Raw genomic sequence first — 27,962 nt, 5'->3', positions numbered from 1 at the left:
GCAACCCACTCCAGTGTTCTTGCCTGGAGAATCCCAGGGACAGTGGAGCCTGGTGGGCTGCCGTCTATGGGGTCGCACAGAGTCGGACACAACTGAAGCGACTTAGCAGCAGCAGCAGCAGCAGCCTGACCTAGGCAGGAGCCACATGCCCCGGTTTGCTGGGGGAGGCCCAGTTTCCACCTGTCATCCGGTGTAACAATCATAGTGCTCTTATTTGCTCCCCAGTGTCCCAATTTGGTGACATATTAAATGGTCAACCTAGTTATTAGAAAGGAGAAGGGCTTTATCCCAGAGCTGCTTTTCCAGCCCCCACATTGGCTTCCCATTTTTTTCCCTACAGGCCCAAAGCTTTTACATCTGGTTCTTGAGATCTTTGTAATAGCTCCCTACCTTGCCCTCCCAAGCCCCCAGAAATACAAAAGAATTCTATTTGCCCATTTTACTGCAGAACTATCCTCCTGGAGGGTTGCCATGGTGATTGGATGATGTCACTGCCTTAGAAACTGTTGCCTAGGAGATGAGTGATGTCACTTCCAGGAGATGATTGCCATGGAAACCCTCTTGGTGGAACTAGGGGGTGGCCAGGAAAGCAAAGTGGGGTGTGGAGGGCGGATGCAAAAGGGACAAATGTGAAGGGCGGAAGGAAAAGGGAGGGGGAAAGCAGGAAAAAGGCCAGGAAGAGGATGGGGACCATCCCAGGGCAGTTGAAAATAACAGAATCATAGAATCTCCAAAATGCAAAAGTACCCAGAGACCACCCCAAGCATCCGGCTCGTTTTTAGAGGCTGCTGAGAGTCAGGACATGCTCAAACCAGTTTATAGATGATGTTAGAACTAAGCTCAAGGACTCATGACTCTGTTTGGTTTTTCTTTTTTTTTTTTTTTGGCTACACCACTAGGCATACAGGATATTAATTTCCTGACCAGGGATCGAATCCGTGCACCTTGCACTGGAAGCATGGAATCTTAACCACCGGACTGCCAGGGAAGTCCCGACCCTCAGTTCCTTAAGTGGCTCATTGGTAGATTTGGGTGTGAAAACGAAGGATTCCTTCTGTTCACTTTTCAAAATTTTGGTCTCAGGTCAGTCATTTACTCATGAAGTCAACAAATTCTTACTCTGAGCTGTGTGCTAGGCCCTGAGAACTTCAGTGTTATCTTTAGTTATTATATTATGTTTGTGTTGTATCCCCCGCCCTAGTTTTAGCCCCACAAGGACAGGTAATTCACCAAGGTATCCACCCCCAGCACCCTGACCAGTGCCTACCACATGGTAGGTAACGGGTTGTTGACAAGACAGGTGATAAACGCCGTCATGCGGTGCAGACCCACAGTACAGGAGCCCGGGGGGAGCTAAAGATGAAGGAATCCACTGTCAAGTTCGTTTTCCCACAAGCTGTGAGGCGCTTAAACCATTCCTATCTTCCAGGGTCTCTGTAAAGACTCAGAGACCAGGTACTTAGTGTCCGGAACACAGAAGGTGTTCAAAATGGTTGTGCCCATCAGCCTAACATCTGCGTTTTGTAACAGAAGATGATCTACTCAGTCCCACCCAGCTGTGACTCAGTGCCTGGGCCTGCCCCATAGCTGGGGCTTGGGGGGAGGGGGGTCCTTCTGAGAACCAAGGACTCCCTTGGCACAGCGGAATGCAGCCTACTTTGCAGAACCAAGCAGTGCCCTGAGCTTCCCAATCCCAAGTGATCTGAGATGGCCAAGTATTTACCCGACAATAGCACCATTATCAAGAATCCTCCCCTTTCCTCCAAATCAAACAAATGGACCTTTGAGCAGGGTTTGAGGAGTTACTGAAAATCTGAGTATTAGCACCAATACTCTTAGAGATGTTCCTTGCCAAGTGTATTTCGTTGAACTGTAAGTGAAATATTAAAAGCACTGAAAAGTGCCCCAGAACAAGATGTGTGTGACATCCATTTTTTATTCTCAACCCCAAGACTGTAGCCCAGTGAAAAAAAAACCATGAACAAGGATTCCGGGGATCTGAATGCTAACCTCGGTTCTGGCACTAACTTTGCAGTGTGACTCTATTCATTTCTCTGGTCTCATTTCCCCTGTGGTAACACTGAGATGACCCTATTTCATTCCATAAATTTATCTTGACAAGCTTTTTATCATTTTCCTTTGATCTTGACAAGTTTTAAAACATCAGAGCATGCAGAACTGGAAGCCTTTGAGACCACGCAACAGAGATGCTTTCAGCTTTACATCATGTGTAATTTCAGGTCCTCTCAAAGAACCCTGTTTATTACTTTTGGGGTTGACTGGAATTATGTGTCCATACTTCCCCACACCATGTTCCCAGACCCAAGAGGATGCCTTGCACATGGTACTTAAGAGTTGAATTAAAACTTTTATTTCAAATTAGATGAGGGACCTGAACCTAGAAGGTTGTCAGCTGCCTGGGGCCCACCAGAGGGCAGTTAGGACTCTGAATCAGAGACTGTGGATGAAGACAGCCTTAGGTCATGGGCAGAGGCTGTCCTATGATTCCAGAGGTCCGCCAGCTCTGCACCTATTTCCTCCCCCTGTAAGGGAACACAATTTTTCATAAGATGGCTGTGAAGTGAAAATGTGAATGCTTTTTCTAAATCCCCTTTTGTGAGGGGCATTCCTAATGTAAGAACTTACATTAGAAACTTCAAATTAGAAAATTTGAAGTATTTTCATCAAAGCCAAGTGCCTTAGCCACATAAAGCTTGTAGCTTTAAAATACCTGACCTACTAATTGAAGCAAAACTCAGTAATGGTTTTTGCTAGCAATTAGGTCAACCTGAAATAGCTTCCTGAGGACAACTCATTATCATGTGGGTCTATCAGGATGAGAAAACAGGTTAAGTGTCTGTGCTGACGAGTTCTGTGCTCCACAACGTAGGACCAAGGACAGAGACTGGGCATGGCCACCTTCACCAGCCTAGCGTTAAGCTTCAGTCGAGAAGGCCCTAAGGTGCTTAGGGCCTTCGTGTGACTGAACCAACCCGCTCGACAAGCATATCCAGTCCCGAGTACCAGGCTGGCAGTGCCAGAAAGCATAAGGGGCTGGAGTTCAAGGGTCTAGTTGGTGACACAGGGCTTCAGGAGCGGCCTGGGGAGGAGGCAGATTGGGCGGGGGGCGGGGGCGGTGCGCGGGGAGTACACTAGGGGCCAGGCCTTTCTTGTTCTTAAAACTCAGAGGGAGTTCTGTTACCCTATTTTAAAGAATACTCAGAGCTTTCTTAATAATGATTGCTAAAGATTGTATTGGGTGTCCAAGCTGTGTCCCTAGTTAACATTTTATTCCACACAGTGCAGAAAAAATACTAAGAAAAATGGTGAACACGTACCTACTTTGTGTGTTAAAAAGCAACCAACGTTCTGTGGGGTGGCTGGAGCTACATCCTTGAAGTCAGCACACAGACCCACCTTCCAGAGGGGCTGTGCCTCAGAAGATGCACTAGGGTCTTCCGTTTAAAGGAACCAGCAACAGGAAAAGGGGACCAGAGAGGCCACATTAGCTGGGTTCAGAGAAAACTACTTAAAATTCATGAGTCTTATGTGTATGCCGCAAAACCTGTGATGGAATCAGGGGGCACAGACTCCCTATTCCAGAAATGCTTTGGAGCTTGGAGAGATCGAATCAGGGTTCAGAGCAGGGAGCTGCAACAGCTCTTCAAGAGTGAGAGAAATGAAGACCATACACATAGAGGTAATATCCCCAAAGCAGCATTTTTATTTACCCACTGAATTCCAAAACATTTAATTTAGGAGTCTGGCATTTCATAATCACCCATCTTGATTGACATGGGCTGACACACATGGCGCTGTCAGGATACACAAGGACGATAGCCAAAGAGTTACAAAAAATAAATCCATGATTCTTAAACAATTGCAACCAAAAAAAAAAAGTTACAGGTATCAAAACTTTAGATGCATTGCATTGAAAAGAAGGTTTGTGCACGTCATAATTTAAAGAGGCGAACAAGGTGCTACTGAAACCTCACGTTAAAGTTAATTATTAAGCTGATGGAAAGGAGCAAGTGGTCTCTCGTCCCAGCTTCCCTTAATGGTTTTCCATTAGCTAAGAAAGAAGAGGGAGGGGTGAATTCACTTTTGCATGCACAGATGTACTGCTTTAACAAAACACTAGCAGCTGGTTTGAAGTGGACCATTTAAATACCAACTGTAGCCTGTGTGGCTAATTCTCCTCTCTAACTTTCTGAGGCTTTCGCCTGCAATTCACCTAGACAGGCAAGCAAACGACAATGCCTCCTTCAGAACGCACCTGTCTGCACGATCCAAAAAGGGAGCTCCTGTGGGCTCAAAGCAACCGTCAGTCCAGCGATGCCCATGAATTAATTTATCTGGAACTGCTTCCCGGGGGCGGACAGCAGGTCTGAGTAGCTGTGCTGCCGTACAGATAGGTTGAGCACTGGATACTTAGTGAGTGTGGCGAGAGGGGACTGGTGGTGATGGGGCGGGGGCGGGGCGGGCCAAGGCGCTCAGTTGCCTTCTCCGGCTTCCTCGTCCTGCTGGTCGCTCGTCCAGAGGGTGAGGTTGTCTCGCAGCAGCTGCATGATGAGCGTGGAGTCCTTATAGGAATCCTCGTTTAGTGTGTCCAGCTCGGCTATGGCGTCGTCGAAGGCTTGTTTGGCTAGGAGGCAGGCCTGCTCAGGCGCATTCTGGATCTCGTAGTAGAACACGGAGAAGTTGAGGGCCAGGCCCAGCCGGATGGGGTGTGTGGGCTGCATGTGCTCCTTGCTAATCTCGAAGGCTTCCTTGTAGGCCGCCTCTGAGGCCTCCACCACACTGTTCTTCTTCTCGCCAGAAGCCACCTCGGCCAGGTAGCGGTAGTAGTCGCCCTTCATCTTCAGGTAGAAGACCTTGCTCTCGTACTGGAAGTCATTGCAGTTCTTGATGAGGAACTTGTCCAGCAGCGCCAGCACGTCGTTGCACACCGTCTCCAGCTCCTTCTCAATCTTCTCCCGGTAGGCCTTCACCTTCTCCAGCTTCTTCTCATTCCCATCAGCCATGGTCTTCTGCTCGATGCTGCTGATGACCCTCCAGGAAGACCGCCGGGCACCAACCACGTTCTTGTAGGCCACGGAGAGGAGGTTTCGGTCTTCGTTGGAGAGAGGTTCATTGAGCTCAGTCACCTGCAACATCCCCAAAAGATAAACACTGAGACCCAAATTCGAAAACCTGGGAGAGAGATCTTCCCTTCAACCCCGTCAACAAGCCTCCTGAAAAACAGGATTATGTGGTACTTCCCTGGTGATCCCATTGTTAAGATTCCATGCTCCCAGTGCAGGGGGCACGGGTTCGATCCCTTGGTCAGGGAACTAAGATGCTACATGCCGCACACTATGGACAAAAAGTATCCAAAATGAAACAGAATTAGAGAAGCCACACAAGAAAAACCAACTGGACAAGGACCCTATAGTCTCAAGGGAGACTACAGTCTAACAGAAGAGGCAGATACCAACTCAAATATATTAGCAGTAAGAACTTTGAGAGATTCATAATTCAGGCCTTGTGCCAAGTTCTTAAAAAGTGAAACAAGCAATTGTCTATCACCACTTCCCTCCTCAATAAATCCCAGACAAAATATAAACACCCTCCCTCTTCTAACTTTCCCCATTTCCCTATCCCCAGGACTCTTCCTCTTCTGCTACAAGACCTTAGCCGGGGACGGTCTTTTCTGCCCAGTCCATCAACCCAACCACACTTCATTCTCCACAGCATCTTCAGCTGCAAGCCGCCCAACATTCCCCAGGAGGCTTGCCCACAAGCTGGGCTCCTCGGTACCATCACACAGATAGGAGTGGTGTCCACACAGGTCTGAAGTAATCCCCTATTCTCTACTCATCCACATTCCCAGGTCCCTCAAGACCTGGAACCCCACTGGTGTTCTCCAAAGACTGCCTTTAGACACTCACATACTCATACTGCTTTACTGTAAGTATAAAAAGATTTTATATTTTCCTGATAATTTGGCCTTTTATGGAAGCAACCCATATAAATCAAAATTCTATCTCAAATACTATGACAAATCTCAGAATGCCTGAATCCTTTAGAATGACACTTTTCTAGGACAATATTGCATAAAACAAAATGTGAGGCAAGAACAGAATTTGGAAAGCTCCTCAGATCTTCCAGTAAGCAAATCCCAACTAAGGCCACTTGATATTAAAGTGCAAGTGACATCCATAAGGAGTCACTATATAATATACTTCATCCTGTGACCAATAAAACTGCTTTTGTTGGGCTATTGCAAAGACACCTCAAGATACGTCCCCAGAGTATATCATTAAAATTGAGTGCATACCTGAAATATTTATATATCACACAGTGTTTGTATAAGAGGCAGTATCATTACTCAGAAAAATCCTAAGACATCTGGAGCATAGCCTGAGCTAGTTGTGTGACCTTCAACAGAATACAACTTTTCTGGGCATCAAAAGTCAAATCAGTGAAGCCAGCCCAAACAACCTCCAAGGATTTCTTCAGCTCTAAAACCCTAGGACTGTTTCTCCTGAACAGTAACAGGTGCGGTGAAGGCCTGAGGCTGGTGCTGTACCATGGGGGTGCATCTGTGGGTCCCAGGAATCCACAGGTCTGATCCCTTCTCCATCCAGAATAAACCGCCAAAAAAGGCTACTGGGCAATATTTGTAATGACACCTTCACAAGAAACACTAGGGCCTAGGAGTGTCAGTGTTTATGTAACGATCACCTGGTCGCCTGCCAGTCTGAATGAATCACTATCGGCATCAGCTGAGTGTGACTAACAGCTAAACAAGCATTGTTCTCAGAACCCCAGCCAGGGCCTAACTAGGAAACAACTGCATATGTTTAAATATAGTGTTTTTTAATACTCCTGGATTACAACTTGGCTAACAAAAGCAAACTTTTGAGAGGAAGCTAGCTTTATTACTTGATCAGATAACTAAAGAAAATTGGGACTTTTCCCCAGATTGGAAAATTATAGACTGAGGTGAAATCCGATGGCCTGTTGTAAATCAAGATTTATAGCCAGTCTTGGCTGTTGATACTTACTGCAAATAACCTTCGCTAATGTTTGCTAGTGCGAATTCTCAACACTTCAACTTCCAAAATACAGGAGCCAGGATACTTAAACACAAGTCTGGTCACCCACTAAGAGGGGTAGATCCTGAGGGCAATGCGATGCAGGGCAGGAAAGTAGGAACTGCTTGTCCCAAGCAACCATCAGAGGAGCCTAGCGGGACAGCCACCTGTGGATTCGGCAGAGATGACTTCCTGCATCTCTAGGATCACAAGTTTCCAAACAGCTAATTAGGAACAGAAAGAGTAGACACGGAATTCTCGAGACAGGAGAGACCTAGACAAGGATTCTCAGCCTTCTTTCTCCTCTGATGTTGGTTCCAACACTCTCATGTCCATCACATGCCAGCTGTGCCCAGAGCAGCACCCCCCACTCCCCCGACACTAAGTCCCCACATGCCACGCCAGCTTTGAGGGCCTCCCCCACCTCTGCTCACTGCCCCTCTGCCATCTGGTTCTCCTGCCCCACTCCCCACCCCAGGTAATCCTACTTAGATGCTTCCTGAAAACCTTAAGACTGTTGAAGCTTTCCCATTTGGGAAGGCTCTCCTCCCACCTCCTCTGATGACTGGCCTCCCTGCCAGTCATTCTGCTCATGTCTGTCCTCACCAGGGAGCCTCTGGCTGCACCAGCTCCCTTCACGCTTCTCTGCTCTGGACCACATGGCATTTCTGAAAGCATCCAATGACCTGGCTAGTTACGAGTTCATTTATCTTCTTGTGACACCATTGGCTTATTCAACAATCCCCAAGGGCCTCCTCCCACTAACTCAAAGGGCAATAAGCTATGTGTTTGTGAGTAAAAATAGACCTGCTGCCAAAAATAGCGCCTGAACTATTTGGGAAAACTTAAAAGTTCTCAATCTGGGAAACATCCAACCTCAAAAGTAACACTGAACAAACAAGTGAAAAAAAAAAAAATCACCCTTGAGCTGCCAGACCACATGGCTCAAGCTGAGGTTTAGATACTCCTCCTCCCCAAGAAGCCTTCTCATCCTTCATGGCCACATACACTCCTACCACTCATTACAGCCACCCACACCCGCATGCTACCAACAAGCTTGCTTTTGATATAGAAGTTTACAACAGAAAAAAAAAAAAAAAAAAAAAACCCTCAAGAACAATTACATAAACATAACTACATGATAGTCTTTAAGCCTCTTTGGCAGAACCCTATATAGATTTTTAAAAAAGAAAAGTGACCTTGAAGAATGAAAGGTTTTTTTTAGGCTGATTCTTTCCCAAGTTAATGCCCCCCAAAGTGAGGATTCTGCCTGGTGCCCCACTGGCAAGGCACCCATCATTGGTCTCCATTTGCCCTGACCTGGAAAGACCACCTTCTGTCCTCACCAGGCAGAAGCTGCAGGTCCTCCAAGGCCGGGAAGGGACCCGGCTTTGAGCTCACAGCAGGTGAGTTCAGCTAGTGACTATTCCCTCTAAGCTCACTATCGGTCAAAATAGCTACCCTTGTATCATTAAGAAACCACTGTTGTCTTGCTCTGGGCTTTAAGTAGACATTTTCATGGGCCGTGACCGGCATTAAATACAACCCCATCCGAACAGGGTTACTGCACACTACTGCCCTGAGGCACCAGGTCTGAAATCTTCAGAAGCTGTGCGGATTCCAACCACAGAAGTGCCAAAACCCACCACTAAGGAGGGGACACCACTGCAGGGTGAGGAGCAGGAGGGGCAGTTTTGACTGGCTTCAACCTGGACACTTGGGAGAATCTGACCAACCTAAACACTGAAACTTAGGGGGTCTCTAGGATTGTAAAATATACTAAACACAATATGGAGAAACAATCTCTTAAAACTATAATTTAACATAGTCTTGCACTTCTCAAGTCAGAGCAGGAATTCAATTAATACTTTGCTTCCTAAGCTTAAAAAAAAAAAAAAAACTGGTCTTTAAGAGACCAAGCATAATCCAGTTATGTTCCCCTGCTGTAGCTAAGACCCATAAGAGGCAGATTCTGTTTTTAATTAAACTTGACATAAATGACTTCTACCTAATAGAGGGAATTATTTGTTCAGTAAGCCCACTTATGTGACTGGCTCGGAACTTAAGTGACCAATGATGACAATGGCTAAAGGACCAGAAAGTATACGAGACAGAAACCTGATCCCTCAGCCTCATGGGGCATCATCACTGGGTTAAAGGGAGAGCTCTCAACTTGAGAGCCGAAATCTTCACTTTACAGCTCGACCTTGAGGAAATTTCTCTCTTCAAATCTCGTTTGTAAAATGGAGTTAGTAACAGGATCCATCCAGAGTTGTTCTCAAGAGTAAATGAGAACGTACACATGGAATCAAAGCTACCCTTTACTGAGTGCCTAGTAGGTGAAACGGTAAATTTAATAAACCTGATGAACTGTAACATGGAACACACACTTGGGGTATCACCCCCCCGTCATTATCTCTGTAAAGTGTGACACTGAAGTCTTATCACTAGTGTTAAGTTCCAGACAAGGACGAGAAAATATATTTTTGTTTTCTTTAAAGGAAAGGTGGGGTTTTTGACAGCGGGAGCTCTTTTGGGGATAATTTAGCAACCCCAAATCCAGATGGGGACAGCTCATGTCAATGCAGCAAAGCTATGTAAACTGCTCACCAAGTGACTGTCTTTTAACTGAGAATATTGCAGGACTAATGCAGAGCCCTCTTTCTTCCTCAGCCATTAAGACAAAGTGATACTTACATGGGCAACACAGCTTGATGGTTCACGCACATTTCAAATAGTAGTACCAATGTGGCTGTATGATGCCACACTGATCACAGTTCTGGTCCACCTCAAAATCATCCTGTTTCCATATCTGCAACATGGGTTAAGTCCCAGCCTAGGACACTCAGCGGGCTCTAACCTTTCACAGAGCACTTCCTCACTCCCTACTTCCTGAGATCTTACAGCTACGGCACTGGGCTGGGCCTCAAAAGCTGCAGCTTTGTTGCCTGCACTTAAGATTTCTACAGATAGCCTTCAAGTCCTTCAGGTGTATTTCTCTACGTCCTTTGTCAATGACTGTGCAACAATATTAGAACACACCACGCCATGCCAAATAATTTTGACATTTTATAACTTCATGATTGCCACCTCCGTTTCAGTATGACTAAGGGTAGTGACATGACTGAATGATGTCTATCCATGAGTATTCACTAGAAATCTATCTGATCAATTACTCTTTCCTTAGATCACTTAGTTTTATGCATTAATATTTTTATCCCACATTATGGGTTTATCTTATAGTTTTCATGAGAAACTAGGCTCATTTTATGAGGTGATGAACTGTATAAGATCATTCCAAGCCTGGTCTGAAAAGGATTTGTGTTCCCGAATCTTTCACAACTTTTCTTTCCACTGTTTCACTCTATGTAAGCAGCTAGGTGTGAGATGAGCTGGAAGATACACCTTTACTTAACTTCAAAAACATTTCTTGCCTCTTCAAATTAGGGGATGAGACAGGGAACTGCAGCTCTCAACTGATGTGAACAAACACCTTTGTTTTCAACATGCGTGATTTTTTTTAGGCCTTACCGACATCCTCCTCCAGGTGACGCTGGTAGCATAAGGAACATCAGTCACTACAGGCAGGCAATATTATTAGGTATCATTTAGATGATAAAGGAAACAGAAAACAAGTTAGAAAAATGAAAGCTAAAAACTCATTTGACAGGAACACCAACATAACTAGTTTTGCCCTTCAGAGGACCAGGAGACAAGAGATGTGCGCTTCAAGGTCACAGAGTGGCTGCATCAGAGCATTCCCTCACTCAGGTGCCTTACAGCAGTCTACTTACCTGCCCTGAAGAGAACCCCCATAAACCCAGAGAGTTAACAGAATCCCAAATCCTCCCAAAACCTGTATTTCAGGCCTAGGATATTAGTGAAATAGGGACTAAGCCTTCTAAATAACATTAAAAATTTAACGTTCAAACATCAACTTAGGTAAAATGTGAGAAAGTTTTCCACTGACCTTGCTGAGTCCTTTCCAATAAATATATCCATTAATTTAGATAAGAAAAAATTTTTCTTTAATAGAAGAAACAGGCATATTGACCAAAAAAGTTCTCGTTTTAGCAGGAGTTACCTTGAGGGACTGGTCTCATAATTCTGAGATGACTAGAGCTTGGATTCAATTTTCAGGAGCCTATCCAACCCACCAATTATTTCTGATACCGATGTTATGTTTCCAATACACGTTTGCAAAATCCTACCTTAACGTCTCATAGAAAATCTGTGGACACAAGTAGGAGGCTACAGGAAAGCATTTTTCAAGCCTGCTTACAAAGAGCAGAAAACCAATTATTTTTTCTCTGCAAACTCTATTCCTTTCCTGTTACATCTCTGCACTCTCTCCTTACTTCTCATTTCAAATTTCCTGTTTCCCACAGCTCCACAACTGCCTTCTAGTCATTTTCCCATAATCTCAATCACTTTGTTTCCAGCTCCTTTTTTAGTCCCCAAAAGGCTTCCAACACTGCAGTCTTCAGGTCCCACTGGCAGGACAGGGGAGGGCCTCACTAAAATGTCCAGAGAGCAGCCTCAACCTGCACAACCTCAGTGCCACTCAGTGACTAGGGAGAAGAGGCGCACTTTAGTGTGGCTTGCTGAGTGGACAGAAGTGGCTTTATCCCAAAGATTAAGCTCAGGACTCCTTGAGAAGAAATGCACTCATAGTCAATCTTATTTCTGTAAAATCTGCTAAATTATTAAATCTTCTTTTTTCTTATGAGACCCTCAGAATTACATAGACTTCAGGTTCCAAACCTACATCGTCCCTGGCGTGGATGAAAAGCTCCTTCTTATCTAGCCCATAACACCCTGCTTGGGCTCAACTGGAGATAACCAATGAGTCAACAAATGGGCGGTGGTGATGGTAGTTTCCAGACACCTGGTTCAAGGTATGATGTGGAGGATATGGAAAAGATAATGCTTCAAATACCCTCCTTACCTGGATAATCCTAAATTTGGACCCCAACAACAGTTTGTATTAACAACAAAAGCCTTAAAAGGAGCTTTTCACATGACTCTGAAATTTTAGAGAGCCACTGTATTTGAGGATTTTTCAGTACCAAATCTTCTCCCAAGCCAGGAAAAAAGGGCAAAGGAGCTAAATAACCCAGGACAGTCATTCTTGACCTTAAACCCACTGGCACTTGCCTTGAGGGATGGGTCAAGGGCAGCTCTGAGTCCCACCCCCCGAGTATCTGAGTCTGCAGGTCTAGGGTGGGGCCCCAGAGGATCCGCCCCCGTCTCAGGAGGTTGTGCGCTGGGTGAACAGGGCAGGTTGCCCACTGTGGCTCTAGCCCTGTGACCTTGACGCAGAGAGAAGTAATGTTCATTTAGAGAAGACATGAAATACTACGAGGAGACAGAGCAGTGAGGGGGTCGCTGGAACTCTAGGTCTCAGACACGCAGGTGGTGTCTAATCCAAGGCACTGGCCAGGGTGTGGCCGGCCACGATTCCTTCCCCGGAAACGGAGCTGCAGGCGGGTCTCCGAGGATCTCGAGCGGGCAAAGGCACATGGGTTCGGCTCGCCCAGGAGTCGCAACCCGTTTGGGGTTCCAGGCAGACGGGCATCCGACATGGGAGGGGGCCCCACGCCTTCGCCTGACTGCAGGGTAGGGGTCTCAGCACACAAAGCGGACCCCGGGCGTGGGAGGATGGAACTAGAGTGGTTCCGGCGAGCAGAACGAAAGCGCATCGGGATTACACCGACTTCGGGTCGTGGCAGCGGAAACCAGTGGAGACAGGGCGCCACTCACTAGGTGATTCTTTATTACAAGTTGGGGTGCATGGAGGAAAGCGAGAGGGGGTGCCCCAGCCTGGCGGAACGGACCGGAGGAGGAATGCGGGTCCCCCACGTTCCCCCGGGCACCCTCCCCCATTCGGGGCTCCAAGCTGGGATGCCGCGCCCCCCATCCGCCCGCGGGGTCCCCGCTGCGCCCCCTCCCTGGAGACCCCACCCCGCCCGGCCGCAAGAAATGGCGGGACGCGCGGCGGGCGCGGGAAGCGAGGGCTGCGGGCTGGCGGCCGCGCCCAGCCGGGCGGCGGGCTCGCCCTCGGCCCGAAGGGGCTGCCGCCGGGCCGCCCACCCCTCCCCTACGCCGGGCCCCCGGCCGACCGCCCGGGCTCCCGGCGCGCTCACCGCCTTCATGGCGGAGGCCATGTCGTCGTAGCGCTCCGCCTGCTCGGCCAGCCGCGCCCGCTGCAGCAGCTGCTCGCGGTCCCCCATGTCGCTGAGCCCGGCCTCGCTTCCCGCTCCGCTCGCTCGCCCGCGCGTCCTCTCCGGTCGCCGCGGAGGCCGCCGCCGCGCACGCGCACTGGCTTGCCGGCCGGCCGAGGCTGCAGGCAGCAAGCAGCGCCTCTCGCTCTCTCGCTGGCTCGCCCGGCGCTCTGTGGCTCGCGCCGCGGACGCCGCCGAGGGAGGACAGGCGGCCGCGCGGGGGGGGATGGGAGGACAGGAGGACGCCTGCGCAGTGGGAGCTGCCGGGCCAGGCGGCGCGGAGCGGCGCGAGTGGGAGGGGGGGAAGGGCGGCCCGGCCCTAACGGTCTATTTCAAGGTGACGTCACCTTCTATAAATAGCTGCGGCCACCGCCCCGCCCCAGAGTCGCGCAGGCGCCGTGCGAGTGCTGCATTTTACCGCCGCAGAGGTGGAGGTGCGAGAGGGGAGACCCGGGGTGGGGACTGCGGAGCGGGGCCGCGGGCCGCGGTAACGGAGGCCTCGCAGGCCGCGCACTGTCACGGCCCCAGCCGGAAAGGCGACTCGGAGTTCAGGATAGACGTCTGGCTTGAGGAGGGACCCAAAAGCAAATACACTTAGTGCTTGGGAGAGCCAGGAGGCCGCGTGCCCGAGGGGCGGACGGACAGACTCGCGCCCGCCCAGCCTGGCGGTTGGGCTTCTGTGGACCACACCCTGCGCTTGGGTCCGCGCTGGCCGGGCGGGGTGGGGTCCGGTCTTCGGGGACAGCCCCACGCACATTCACTCACGGGGTCCCCGCCCTGGGAGGTGGCCTTATCCCTTCCACCACGGGAGGAGGGACTGAGAGGCCCCGCTGGAACGGGTAACACCACACACCTGCCAGGAGCTGGCCTGGTGGTATAGGCCGTTGCAGGCATATGCTATTTAATGCTCACAACCCCACCCTCGTGGGCGCTGCTGGCTTCCCCATCTTTCAAAGCCAGAATAGTGACGTGCTGAAGGTTACACCGCCTGTAAGTTGTGGCACGATTCCCCCTGTGGGAAAGAGGAGAGTGGACCAGCTGTTCACTGAGCCCAGTCCTGGCGTTCCACGCTGAGGACCCCTGGTGCCAGGCCCTGGGGAAGGGAGGAAAATCCCAGTGACTGAAGCCTGGCCAGACTTAATAAAACATGCCAAGGGAGGTGCAGGAAAAGGGAGCGGCCTTTTGCTCGCTGAGGATCTTATTGAGTGCCTACTGCATGCTCAGCACTGGGGAAAGGAGTAGCTACAGAGCAGGATACAGTGCCTGCCTCTGAGAATCAGAGACCTAAGTACTCAAGAGCAGGTGGGCCAGACGTTGAAGGAGGTGAGTCAGGGAAAAGGTCTTAGGGAGTGGGGTCCAGCAAGGGCGAGGGCTTGGCAGTGAGGAGAGAGTCCTGGCAGTGGGACCTGAGGTTGAATAGAACAAGATCATGGAGTGTTTTCAATGCCAGACTGAAGATCTGAGGCTTTACCCTTGGGTGATTGAGAAGTACCAGAGACATGGAAGAGATATTTTGGGTCCAGATTCTTGCTCTGCAGGGTCAGATGCATTAGAATGGAGAGGAAGGGGACTTCCCTGGTGGTCCAATGGTTGGGACACCACACGCCCGTTGCAGGGGCCAGGGTTCCATCCCAGGTCAGAGAACTAGATCCCCCATGCCACAACTAAGACCTAGTGCAGCCAATACATATTTTTTAAAAGGTGGGAGGGCCTCCTGGTGGCTCAGTGGTAAGGAACCCATCTGCCAATGCAGGAAATATGGGTTCGATCCCTGATCCTGGAAGATCCCACATGCCATAGAGCCAACTAAGCCTGTGTGCCACAACTATTGAGCTTGTGGTCTGGAGCCTGGGAATTGCAACTACTGAGCCCATGTGCCCTAGAGCCTGTGCTCCGAAACAAGAGAAGCCACTGCAATGGGAAGCCACACACTGCAAATGGAGAGTAGCCCCGCTCACCAAAACTGGAGAAAAGCCAGAGCAGCAGCGAAGACCCAAGGCAGTCAAAAATAAATTTTAAAAATTATTTGAAAAGAAGGGAGAGAGAGGGACTGTAGAGTGGTCCTTTTCTGGACCTGTCTACCACCTGTAGAACTAAAACTGTTTAAAGTACTGTAGAATAGGAGAAATCCTGGAATGTCAGAGCTGGCAGGACCCTTAGATTCACCACTGTCTGACCCCTCATCCTGCGTCAGGGGACATTGAAGTCTCGGGGAGGAGGGGTTGGCCCCAGTTTGCACAGCCAGCAGAGCCAGGGCCTCCACACTAGGTCTTCTACTCCTGGGCTGCCTTCTTCCTGCTGTGATGCTGCCGTGAGGACCCATGACACAGCATTTGAGTGTATGTCTGGAAGGAAGCCCCCACCCCAGGTTTCTCCATGCTTTGAAGAGCCACCTTTGCTAACTCCAAATGGAATCAAGGTTAACAAACCAGGCTGATCTTTCCCCTAGTGAATATCTTTAAAATGTGTGATGAGTGACTGTTAACTGCTCAGTTGTGCCTGACTCTTTGTGACCCCACGGACTGTAGCTCCCTAGGCTCCTCTGTCTCTGGAATTCTCCAAGCAAGAGTAGTGGAGTGGTTTGCTATTCCCTTCTTGAGGGGATCTTCCCAACCCAGGGATCGAACCTGGTTCTCCTGCATTGCAGGCAGATTCTTTACTGTCTGAGCCACCACGGAAGCCCAGAGAGTAATAGATACTAATTTATCATACATCGGGGGCCCCAAGAGGATGGGTTCCTGTGAGAGGTAGGAGGAGGGCAAGCACTGGGCGGTGCTTCCATAGTTCCTTCCAGTCCTTAGACAGATTTGAGCCCTTCTGGCTTCTGATCATGTTGGACTGAGAGTGATTTCAAAACAGTGAAAATCAGGTAGACTGGGGCATTCTAAGTAACTGATGTTGACATTCATACATGTCATATGGGGAACACTGGTTCTCCCATAAGGCTTTTTTCTTTACTTCTCACAAAACATCACTGTCTCCACCTCCCACCCACCCCTCAATCCAGTGTACTCTGGCTCTACACCCACTCCTCCACCTAGTTGGCCCTGGCTGTGGTCACCAGTCCAGGGTCACTGCACAGTCCTCCCCTTCCTGGCCCTCTTTTCTGCACTTGGCACAACTGCTCACCCCTCCTTAGCAGGTTCTCCTCTTAGCTTTCGTGACCTGCCTCTCCTGGCTCCTCTATATTGCTCCAGCCGCCCCTCTTCCGTCTCCTGTGTGGGCTCATCTTCTCAGCCTACACAGAAATGCTAGGGCTTCTCAGAGCTTTGCCCAGGCCCTCTGCCCTATCCTGGGTGACTTCATCCGCGCCCGCTCTTGAAAGGAAGGGAACTTCTACCTCATTGCCAGCACTGGGCCAGGGGCTTTGCAGAGGTGGGCATATCTTTTCCCTCAAGATAGTCCCTGTAAGGTCAGTAGGACCTCCATCCCCATCTAACAGATGAGGAAATTGGCTTGAAGATATTCCATGACTTGAATAAAATCACGCAGCTGGTAGTCAGCAGACCCAGGATTCAAGCTCAAATCTATCCACCTCCTGGGCCTGATGGCCCCACAATGTCTTGAGGTGTAGCTGAGAAGGGGTCAAGGTGTGACTCCCCTTTTAGCGGTCATTCAGATTGTGAAAAGCACACACAAGCCTCCCTCTTGTAGCCTAAACACTTAGCAGCATCCATCTCCTTCACCCTCAGGAGAGAGCTGCCTGCTCCCTGAAGTCTTGTAAACAGAGACCAAGATGACCACCTTAGACAGGTTACCTACTCCTAGAGCTCAAAGTCCCATCAAGCAACGTTGCTTTTGAGCAATTTCCAAGAGGGCCGCTGAACCCGGGGATGGGGGCTGATGATCACGGTCAGACACACTGTGTGGCCCCTCGAGCTCGGAGCAGGTGCCCAGAGCAGGGGCCAAGTACGCTGCATCCTTACCTAGCAGGATCTCACCCGGGGAACAGAGCAACACTCTCCCCACCGCTACGTGTGTGACGGAGATCTGGAGATCTGGGCTTGGGTTTGCTCTCCCGGTTACCAGATGAGCACCCTTGGGAAAGCCACCTGTCAGGAGAACTGACCACCCTGTTTCTTAGGATTGGGGATCAGCAAGAACAAGTTCCCACCCCGCCTGCACCAGCCATCACAGCTGTAGAAAATTCCATGCCGTGCCCCACCCTGAGCCAGTGGTAACGACTGTTTCTCACGCGGGACTGGATTTCCAAAGCATCACCAGAACCCTCCGCCAGAGCCCAGTGAATAGGTGACCCAGAAAAGGCACGCCCTGCTTTTATTTTTTTTCCCCCTGCTCTGGGACACTCTGAGCTCCCTGTGAAGTCTGGACACCAAGGGACTTGTTACAAAGAAGCCCTAGTATTGTTCTGGAGAGACGGCGTTCACACTGTCGGCATGGTTACCAGCTTGAGCAGGAGGGGCCGCCTGCCCACAGATTTGTGTCACCTAGATAGAATTTTCAATTTTCTTTTTCTCCCAAATGCAAGCCTCCTGCCGCTTGAGTGACTGGCCGATTACAAGCCAGGGATGATATCACCAGCAGCAGCAGCAGCAGCAGCTCTCGCTGTTAATTGCTGGCTCTCTGCCTACCTTGGGGATAAACACTTGACCCCCCTTGGACCAGCTCCCCAAGTCCTCACATCATATGCATGAGGAAAAGGAGACCTAGAGCAGTGAGGTGCTTGCTCAGTGGTCAAGGCGGTCACCCCCGGCCTCCTTGCCCACACCCACTCTCTGCCAACTGGCCAGGCCCTTTTGCAGATACCAACTTCCACCCGCTGTGTCGAAGGTCAGATTTCAGGATCTGAGCACACAGATTTCAGGATCAGCCAGAGTATCCTGCTGCTCTTTGAAAGCCCTCTTTGGGAGCAGATCGGCTTCCACGGCAGCTTTTGGCATTAAGAAGTGCGAAAATGTCCTGGTAGCCGCAATCTGTGAGCTGGTGGGGAGCTCAGAGCCCCGTTCTCAGCAACCCCCATTCACTCCCCCCGCAAGCTTGTTCAGTGGAGCTTGGCTCTGGGGAAGAAGGCCAAGCTGTCGCCTATAGAATCACAGTTAAAATGAGAGCAAAAAGGCTTCTGCTTCAGTTCCACAGATGGTCAAGGAGCTTGTGTTTCTTAGCCAGAATTTTCTAGATCCTTTGGCTGGAACCATCTGGATAATTGCCTTCTGTGTGGTTCTCAGGAGGTGGGCCCAGGTGGGAGAGGCTGTGGTGGTCCAGGGAAAGCCGGAGTGCGGTGACTTCCCTTCTCAGAGCCTTCGACTTCCTGGCTATGAAACGGGAGGCTTCTGTCTTTTTTCCAGCTCTGAAGGTTTAGGGTGTGACACCACTGGAAGTTCCATAAATGACATGGCAGCTCAAGAGGATGAAGCAGTGATGCCTCAAAGGCCCAGTGTCTGGCCCACATCTACACAGGGAGTGGAAGAGGGTAGCAGGACCTACTCCTCAGCAGGCCGTGGGCAGCGAGTGGCCAGTGAGCTCCCACTCAGTCAAGGTAAGGACAGTGTTGTTGTTCAGTCAGTAAGTCGTGTCCGAGTCTCTGGGACTCTGTGGATGCAGCACACCAGGCTCCTATGTCCTCCACTATCTCCTGAAGTTTGCTCAAACTCATGTCCATTGAGTTGGTGATGCTATCTAACCATCTCATCTTCTGCCATCCCCTTCTCCTTTTGCCTTCGATCTTCCCCAGCATCAGGGTCTTTTCCAGTGAGTCGGTTCTTTGCATCAGGTGGCCAAAGTATTGGAGCTTCAACTTCAGCAACAGTCCTTCCAACGAATATTCAGAGTTCATTTCATTTAGGATTGACTAGTTTGATCTCCTTGCAGTCCAAGAGACTCTCAAGAGTCTTCTCCAGCACGATAATTCAAAAGCATGAATTCTTCGGCGCTGAGCCTTTTTTATGGTCCAGCTCTCACATCCGTACATGACTACTGAAGAAACATGAAGGTTTGGTATTTCCGTTCCAATTTTACAGAGGAAGAAGCTGAGGCCCAGGAGGTTAAGATTGTCCCACTGCAGCACAGGGAACGGGGGGCGGGAACCCGGATCCTGACCCACTCTACCACCATCACCATCCTTCCTGTGCCTGCCCTGACCTTGTGAGCACCTGAAAAGTTCTTTCGGTTGTTGAGCTGCACACGTAACTATCATTAACTGCTGCTTGAACCATAACCTTGGACGTGAGGGTGAGAGCTGATAAGTTTCTACCAAGGTTCTCTGCCAGGCAACTGTGCTCAAAAACAGCTTTTCCTCCCCAGTATGTTAGTAGGAGGCAAGCAGATTGCTGCAGCCTTCTGTCTGCTTCCAGACGACAGTGGTGGGCTGGCCCCGACTCAGGAGAAAAAGGGATCTAGAATCGCCAAAGCCAGGGGAGAAGCCTGACTCTAGGGGGCTGGTCTCTGCAGATGGCCCTGAGTGGCCACTGGGGTCATAGGTAGGAAGGCCGTTTTCACCCTTAAAAGATGCAAACCCCTCTGCCTGGCCCTTTGTGACCTGGCCCTGGCTCACCTTTCCAAGCTACTACCTACTGTATGGACATCCTAAAACCACTGGGTTCACAGGCCCTGCCTGCAAGTTTCTGCCGACTTTCCCATTCTTTCACCTCTTCCTCTAAGTCTTTAACACTCAGCTGAAAGCTCACCTCCTCTCAAGATCTTTCCCAGGTCTCCACCAAGAAGCACTCTCTCCTTCCACTCACTCCCACCATGACTCTGGTATCCACCACCTGCATGGACTTCTCTTGGTAGGATTGGTATTTCCTGGCCAGCTAGTAGGCATCAAGCCCTGTGTTATGCAATTTAATCTTGTTTAATCCTCATGACAACTGTGATATGGGAGCGTCCTCTTGTACCCATTTAAACAGATGAGGAAACGGAAGCTCTCATACCCAAGGTCATGGAGCTAATGGGGGCAGAGTCAGGATGTGAACCCTTTCGTAGTCAGGCCTTTCTGACTACGAAGTTCACGCTTTTTGTCACTTTTACCAGCTGCTTCCTAAAGGAAGTTGGCATTTCCTGCGTAAACACCAGAGGACAAGCCTGCATTTCATTTTGTTCACCACCTAGGGGTCCAGGGTGCCGCTCTTCATGAATGCTCAAACCTGATCACACCTTGTGCCTACTGCAGAAATGCCGCTACAAAGCACTTCCCTGGTGATTCCGGGGGTTGAGAACCACCTTGCAATGCAGGGGACGAGGGATCGATCCCCGGATCGGGGAACTAAAATCCCACATGCCACAGGGCCACTAAGCTTGTGCGCTGCAACTACTGGGCCCACACACTCCAGCTGGGGAGTCTGTGTGCCACGCAACGCGAGGCCCCATGCACCGCAGCTAAGACCTGACACGGCCAGATAAGGAATTTTTTTTTTTAAGAAATGTCACCACCAAGATCCTTCTTTGTAAGTGACCAAGGTCTTCCAGGAGGGGAATGTGCTTTATACTGGCTGACAGCTGATTGGCAGCCTCGTGGAAGATAAGACAGGAGGGAGCTGAGGGAGGAAGGCAAGATTGCAGGGCCCAGGAGGGGGCTTCGGTGAGGAGGAGGTGGTCTCCCGGTTGAATTTGGCCACCTTGCAGTATCTTGGGGTATAAGATCCGGAGTTGCCTGACGGGGCCTCAAATCCCAGCTCTTCTGCAGTAGCTGAAGTAGTCTGGACAAATCGTTGCACCTGTCTGAGCTTCAGTTTCCTCGTCTGTAAAGTGGGTTTGTTGCTCACCTGGCCGCTGATGCCAGGAGGAACAAGGATGAGGAAGAGAGTGGGTGCTGCCTGCCTGGCACTTGTGACTGTGCTGTTACCTCCTTTATGTGAGGCATCAGAGGACCAGCCCAAACCGAAATGCCCTCCTCATGAAATCTCTGGGCCCTGCAGGCCTGGGGAGCATACAGAACTCACTGAATCAACAGACTCATAATAGCAGTCCAACAGTTAAGACTCTGAGCTCCCGATACAGGGGGCCTGAACTGTGGTGTGAAGACTCTTGAGAGTCCCCTGGACGGCAAGGAGATGAAACCAGTCAATCCTAAAGGAACTCATCCCTGAATAGTCATTGGAAGGACTGATGCTGAAGCTGAAGCTCCAGTACTTTGGCCACATGATGTGAAGAGCTGACTCACTGGAAAAGACCCTGATGCTGGAAAAGATCGAGGGCAGGAGGAGAAGGGGACGACAGAGGATGAGATGGTTGGATGGCATCACCGACTCAATGGACGTGAGTTTGAGCAAATTCCAGGAGACAGTTAAGGACAGGGAAGCTTGGCATGCTGCAGTCCATGGGGTCGCAAAGAGTCAGACATAACTTGGTGACTGAACAACAACAGGGAACTATATCCTACCTGCTGAAACGATCTGGCATGGCCAAATAAACAAATATTTAAGTTTTCACTATTTTTCCTGACCAGGTATTGAACCTGGGCCCCCTGCATTGGGAGTGCAGAGTCTTAGCCATTGGACCACCAGAGAAGTCCCTAAATAAATGCATATTTTTTTTAAATAATAAGGATCTTAGAGACAACTGAGGCTGGCTTTCCTACTCTGAGACCACACTGCATGATGGGCGGTTAGCCAGCTCTGCCAGCAGATGAACCTGGCTCCAAATCCAGCCCCCACTTGCTCTGTGGCCTGGCTCCTCATCTTTAACAAGAAATTAAAAATAATTCCTTTGCCACAGCTCTGTTGTGAGGATCAGAGACCCAGGCTGGTGTTAGTGTTAACTATGGGGAACTGAAGCTCAGAGACAGAATGAAATTCACTCATAGTCACACAGGAGATTCCCAACAGAGCAAGGCCTAGGCCCTGCCCCCCACCCCAAAGCCAAAGCCTGGGCTTGTCCTTGGGCAGCTGCAGCCTTAACCTCAAAGAAGGCTGAGGAATTCACACTGAGATCTCTCACGGGATTCTGGGTCTCAATGAGCTGAGACCCCAGCTGGGTTGCCTGTGGCTGGAAAATGTCAGAGAGCCCAAGTCAGAGCCTGGGGTCTTATGTCCAGCTGGGGTCTGATCCGCAATATTACCCAGGGCTTGTGATGTCACCCCTCTGAGCCTCAGTTTCTATGCTCCCCGAATCAGGGTAAGGATCCCTGACAGGATGAGGAATTCTATGAAGGCACAGAGCTATTTTCATAAGAGCTGCTCCTGAGTTCTCCCTGGGCATCAAACCCTCTGCTATCATTAGCTGTGGCTTCCTGGAGTCCTCGTAGCAGCTGGTACAGTGGAAACCCAGCTGCAGGTAAATGACCAAGGAGGGATAGAACTCGGGTCTGAAATCTGATCCTAGTCCTTCTTGCTAAAACCCTCACCGTCCTCTTTTCAGACCTAATGGGCTCCTTCTTTGGGTTTAGCTTAATCCTACTTTCCTCTGGGAGGATCCCTTGGTCACAGGCAGGCTGGGGTGGGCGCCTGCCCTGGCTCACAGCATGGGTCTACCGTTCTGCATTAAGAGAGTTTCTCCCTCTCCACCACCAGACAAGAATGTCCCGTGATGAAGGACCTCGTCACCCTCATGACTGCCTCCCCAGAGCCTAGACCTGTGCTTGGCATACTTGTTGTTCAGTCACTAAGTTGTGTCCAACTCTTTTGCAACCCCATGGACTGCAGCATGCCAGGCTTCCCTGTCCTTCACCAACTCCTGGAGTCCACTGAGTCAGTGATGCTATCTAACCGTCTCATCTGTTGTACATGCTTGGCATACAGCAGGTGCTCAATAAATATCTAACGAATGACTGAACACATCGTGCCAGCATCAGGATGCCACCGGGGTCCTGAGGGAGCTGGAGAGATGGGAGGAAAGCTCCTGGACTCCTGCCACGTCTTACATTAGCAGCATCTTCTCCAACAGCCTGCCCCCAGGGACACCATCTGAACCAGCTGAATTCCGGGCACTGCTTCACCTTGGAAAGGAGGCCACAGCTCTCTAGAGCAGCCCGGTAATTGACGTCACAGCAGTGCCGGGAGCGGCCCCGTTAATATTTAATGAAGACTCCACTGCGGCAGAGCTGCAGGCTAGGAGGGCTGCGGGGCCATGCTGAGTCCCCACAGGGTCGTGAGGAGGGCACAGATGGTAAAGTTTCCTAAACCGGAAAGCCCCCCCATCAGATGAGCATCACAGCAACAAGTTTTAGTCCCCCGGCTTAACTCAGAAAGAGCCAGGGTATCACGTGCCTGCCATGGGACAAGGAGACTGCTGACCAAGCCCCGGCGATAAATGTAGGGGGATTAGGGGCTCCCGGGGACATTTCCTGGAGATGGTGGGAGGACAGAGCCCTGGCGCCGACCGGTCCCGGACTCCACCCCAGGTTTGCCTTGCACAGCTGGGCAGCAGCTGCACCACTGAGCCTCAGTTCTCTGATCTGTGCAATGGGAATCATGATACCCTCCCCGAGAGGCTTTTGTGAGAATTAACGGAGATGAATGCTGTAGATCGGGAAGTTGCTGGTGGCTCAGTCAGTAAAGAATCCAACAGCAATGCAGGAGACATGGGTTTGATCCTTGGGTCGGAATGATCCTCTGGAGAAGGAAATGGCAACCCACTCCTGTATTCTTGCCTAGAAAATCCCATGGACAGAGGAGCCTGGAGGGCTTACAGTCCAGGAGGTCACTAAGAGTCAGACACAACCAAGAGTCTAAACCACCAGCAGTGATGTAGAGGACCCAGCCCAGCACACAGCAGGACCTCAGCAGACACGGTGCCTTCTCCCAAACCAGTTGTGGGGGTGTTTCATGCATTCATTGGCTGGAGTGATTTGGGAAGGGAAGAAAGAGCAAGGGGGCGAGGGAGGGGAACTTGGAGCCAGCTGTCTCGGGTTTGGACTTGTCACTGTGGTGGGGCAATGTCCCAGAGAGACGTCAGACGGAGGATGGACAGAGTGCCCAGGGTGGCAGGAACAGAAGGGCCCTTGTGAACCGTCTCTTGTGATTATCTATCTGACCCCTTCACTCGACAGAAGAGGATGCCGAGGGCCCCGGAGGGAGCAGACCAGCCCGGAGGCTCACACTGCAGAGCCGGGGTCTGACCTCGTCTTTAGTCACCCACCTGAGAGCATCAGCTGAGGGATTTACCCAGGGCCACCTGCATGGAGGCAGGTGACGCAACGAGAGGCCCTGTTCCCTGTCCTCTGCGTCTCTGGCCTGGACAAAGCAGGGCCTCATCATCCCACCCCCTTCCCAGTCTCTCGTCAGTGTTTTCCCACAAATCCTGGAAGTTTCACAAAATGTAAATCCAACCATGTCATCCCCTGCGTAAAACCCCTCTGTGGGCCCAAACTCAGGGTTTCCAGACAGGATGCAGGAGGCCCCATTAAAACTGAATTTCAAATCAACAAGTAATGGTTTTTAGTATAAGAATGTTCCACATATTGCGTGCCTATAATTATACTTAAAAATGTATTTGTTGTTTATCTGAAATTCAAAGTTAACAGGACAGCCTGTATTTTTTCTTTTTTTTGCTAAACCTAGCAATCCTGTGCAGACTACCTTCAGGAAAATGCTGGAGTCTTTTAACTGGCCTCCAAGGCCCACTTTGACCCCATTCGTGCTTAGTCACTCAGTTGTGACTCTTTGAGACCCCATGGACTGTCACCCACCAAACGCCTCTGTCCGTGGGATTTTCCAGGTCAGAATACTGGCCATTTCCTTCTCCAGGGGATCTCCCTGACCCAGGAATTGAACCAGGGTCTCCTGCATTGCAGGCGGATTCTTCACCAGCTGAGCCACCAGGGAAGCCCTGTAAACTCCTCCTTTCCCCTCTCTGCTTCAGACACAGCTCTTTGCTTTTACCAGACAATCCCCAGCTCTCCCTCCCTCTGGCCTTTGCAGCTGCTGTTCTTCCGCTGGAACCATCTTGGTGTTTCCACGCCTCTGCTGCCCCACTGTGCTTGACCTGACATCCTTCAGGCCTCCAAAGGATCACTGCTTCCTCATGGAAGACTTCCTGGCTCTCCAGGCCTGGGTGGTACTTCCTCTGGGCTCCCACCGCACCTGGGCAGGTCCCCCGTCTGTCCTGGTGCCTTGATGCAGAGTAGGGATTCAGCAGACATTTGTTGCATTGGATTGCTAAACCCCACAGCCCCTCACACTTTGCCTATCAATGGTTTCCCCTTTATCCAAGTTCTTTGCACTCAGATATCACCTCCTCAGAGAGGCATTTCCTGACCATCCTGGCTGAAATAGGAAACACAAACCCCGTGTCCCAGCCAGCCACTCCCTGTCCCATTACCCTGTCTCATGCAGTCCACAAGTCCTCGGTGTTTTTTTTTTGGCCATGACTTGTGGCATGCAGGATCCTAACTCCCTGATCAGGGATCGAACTCACGTCCCCTGCATTGCGAGCACAGAGTCTTAACCACTGGACTGCCAGGGAAATCTGTCGTTCACAACATTTACTGCTGTCAGAAATCATGAGTTATTCACTTGTGGTCCATCATCCATCTCCTCCACCAGGCAGCAGCTTCCCTGAGGGCAGGGCTATAGGGACACGTTCCTGTCCATCTCCCTAGCTCCTGTGGGGTGTCTGGCCCAGGGAGGATGCTGCAGACTTACTGATGGCAACTCCTGAGCCTGCCCTTTACTGGTGTGGCACTTGGGGTGCAGAGGGATGGGCGTGAGCTCCCGCCTTCTGTGTCCTCCAAGAGCCTGCCCTTGGGAGGGCAGGAGGGCAGGCCAGGTGGCTGGGCTGGGTTTCAGGGGCAAGAGCTTCAGGGAGCCCAAGCTGAGCAGGAAGGAAAGAAATCTGCCAAAGCATTCATTTTCAGCTGGGGCTGAGATTCCGAGCAAGGACACCACAGGGTTTTTCCTTCCTCCAAGTTGATGGCTAAGTACCAGCCACCCAGCACATCCTCCTGAAGGATCACACAAAACTGAGACCCTAGGCCACAGGAGACGGTGTAGGGGGCACTGGGTCGCTCCTCAGGGGCCAAGGATTTCTAAATCCCTAACACAAAGTAGATCCTCTGAGCCTGCCTTCTCCAGCACCGAAAAGATCCAGCCACTGCCTCCACTGTGGAAAATGCAGACGCCAGAGCAACAGCATCTGCTCTCCGATGCCTCATGGAGCTGCCGTTCTGCCTCCTGTGGGGGCAGAGAGCCCGTTACATGTTGAAGTCAACCCGCTTTAGAGTCGGGTGGCCTCCTGTCGGAAGTGTGGCCGCACCGCCACCTGTGTGACCTTGGCCTGCAGGCCGACCTTCCTCAGAGCCAGCCTCTGCATCTGCAAACAGTGGACAATGAAGACCCAAGGCTGCAAAGAGGAGTCAGGCAGGCCCTCAGCTCAGATTCAAGTGCAGAGCAACATTAAACTGACTGTAATGTTTGTGCGTGTATCTCCTTGCGTCCATGTAGCAGGGTGGACAGCAAGGTTTGCAGTGAAACAAGGACTTTTCCTGGGAACTGGAGCCGCATTTAAGAATTGCCTGGCAGGGACTGGAGTTTTGATGTGAAACCCTTGGTCCATGTTAGAGACATTGATTCTATTCAGCAACTTTTCTCTAAACAGATGAGAGAACCCCTCGGAGCATCCCTTCAACCCTCCTGGGGGCCCCTGGTATGGATAAGCCAATGGTTTGGGGGTAGACCCCTGACAAGGATTCAAGAGGCCTGGGTTGGAGGGCCAGCCCTGGCATGAATATACTTTGTGACCTTAAAGCAAAGTCTATTTAAAAAAAAAAGGGACCCCTAGATTTTCTATCAAAGACCCTCTAAAGCCTTTATTTAAGTCAGGAAATATAATGAGGGTTCAAGTCCTAACTTGTAACTTGTGTGACTTTGGGCAAATGAATTAACCGCTGGCACTGCTACAGATTTGATTTTTCCTTCCATGGAGATGGTAGCCCTGGGGCAAGAGGATTGGGAACGTGCTGCAAGATACAGGATAGATGAGAAGAAGCTCAGCAGCCTCCCAACGCCCTGGGCAACCAAGAACTGGCCCACCTGACTTTGAGCTGAGGTGGGGCTACCTGTTCCAGTTTGCATCCCCTGCAAACAGCCCTCTGGATCTCAGCCCCACCCCAGGTAGAGAGTGACTCAAATTGTTCTGCAGAGACTGGTCCCTCTGCCCCTGTTGCCATGGCGCTGCAGCACCAGCCTGGCCAATCAGGAAGGAGACGTGTATCTGAGCCTCTGTTGCTAAAGCCAGAGCAGGACACCCAGCCAATGGGAAGGGCGGCAGAGTGGAGCCACCATGGAAACCTCAGCCCTGAGGTTCCAACCGGGTTTTTGTCTCCATATCTTGTATGCGGGGGTTGGGGGGTGGTGAGCGGCTAGGCTGGGTTTACTGAATTCCTTTTTTGCAGAGAGCATCCTGCAGCCTGTGGAGGACACCCAGGAGTCACAGCAGGGGTGCATGACAAGAAGACATCTTCAATGAGTCAGAAAGGACTCCAGCTTAGCAGGACATAGCTTCAGATGTCCCCTTCATCACTCTTCCCCCAGATGCTCAGCATCACCTGTCTGTGATCTTACGTTATCCCCACAGCTCTGCCTAGCCCCATCTGTCCTAAGAAGCAGTGGTAGGCTGCAGAAGACTCCCCACCCCCAAAGTAAGAAGAGGACAGTGGGACTAACCTCAAAGGGTGTTTTTCTGCCCCGTAGCTTTGTGGTTCTATGAAAACTGTTCCCCCTGTTCTGCTACATGTGGGGTCAGGCAGGAGGAGAGAGAAAAGGAT

General features: G+C 50.6%; 1 protein-coding gene and 2 long non-coding RNA genes across 3 annotated transcripts; 1 reads left to right on the top strand and 2 right to left on the bottom strand.

Annotated features, from left to right (window-relative positions):
• Window positions 1–2,348: 2,348 nt before the first annotated feature.
• Window positions 2,349–3,457, bottom strand: LOC147355797 (uncharacterized). Its single transcript, XR_015144805.1, has 2 exons — window positions 3,339–3,457; window positions 2,349–2,543 (listed from the first exon to the last, which is right to left on the bottom strand). It is a non-coding gene; the product is annotated as an uncharacterized LOC147355797 (long non-coding RNA).
• Window positions 3,458–3,701: 244 nt separating this feature from the next.
• YWHAH (tyrosine 3-monooxygenase/tryptophan 5-monooxygenase activation protein eta) lies at window positions 3,702–13,477 on the bottom strand. Its single transcript, XM_086348945.1, has 2 exons — window positions 13,226–13,477; window positions 3,702–5,147 (listed from the first exon to the last, which is right to left on the bottom strand). Exons 1-2 carry the CDS (start codon window positions 13,310–13,312, stop codon window positions 4,494–4,496), a joined length of 741 nt encoding a protein of 246 aa, XP_086205071.1. The 5' UTR covers window positions 13,313–13,477; the 3' UTR covers window positions 3,702–4,493.
• LOC147355795 (uncharacterized) lies at window positions 12,593–24,623 on the top strand. Its single transcript, XR_015144803.1, has 3 exons — window positions 12,593–12,845; window positions 18,610–18,800; window positions 22,771–24,623. It is a non-coding gene; the product is annotated as an uncharacterized LOC147355795 (long non-coding RNA).
• Window positions 24,624–27,962: the final 3,339 nt, after the last annotated feature.

The sequence above is a fragment of the Bos grunniens genome, chromosome 17 (genome assembly GCF_055505025.1).
Source record: "Bos grunniens cultivar Pamir isolate PY7600 chromosome 17, Bosgru_T2T1.0, whole genome shotgun sequence".
NCBI classification, from domain to species: domain Eukaryota; kingdom Metazoa; phylum Chordata; class Mammalia; order Artiodactyla; family Bovidae; genus Bos; species Bos grunniens.
The sequence above is the reverse complement of the archived record's forward strand: the minus strand, read 5'-3'. Positions and strand labels throughout refer to the sequence as shown.

Bases quoted from the DNA above. Each gene is read 5' to 3' on its own strand.
- YWHAH (XM_086348945.1), bottom strand. From the start codon at position 13,312: ATGGGGGACCGCGAGCAGCTGCTGCAGCGGGCGCGGCTGGCCGAGCAG. The intron at 5,148-13,225 runs GTGAGCGCGCCG...GGGATGTTGCAG, and splicing joins TGGCCTCCGCCATGAAGGCG to GTGACTGAGCTCAATGAACC.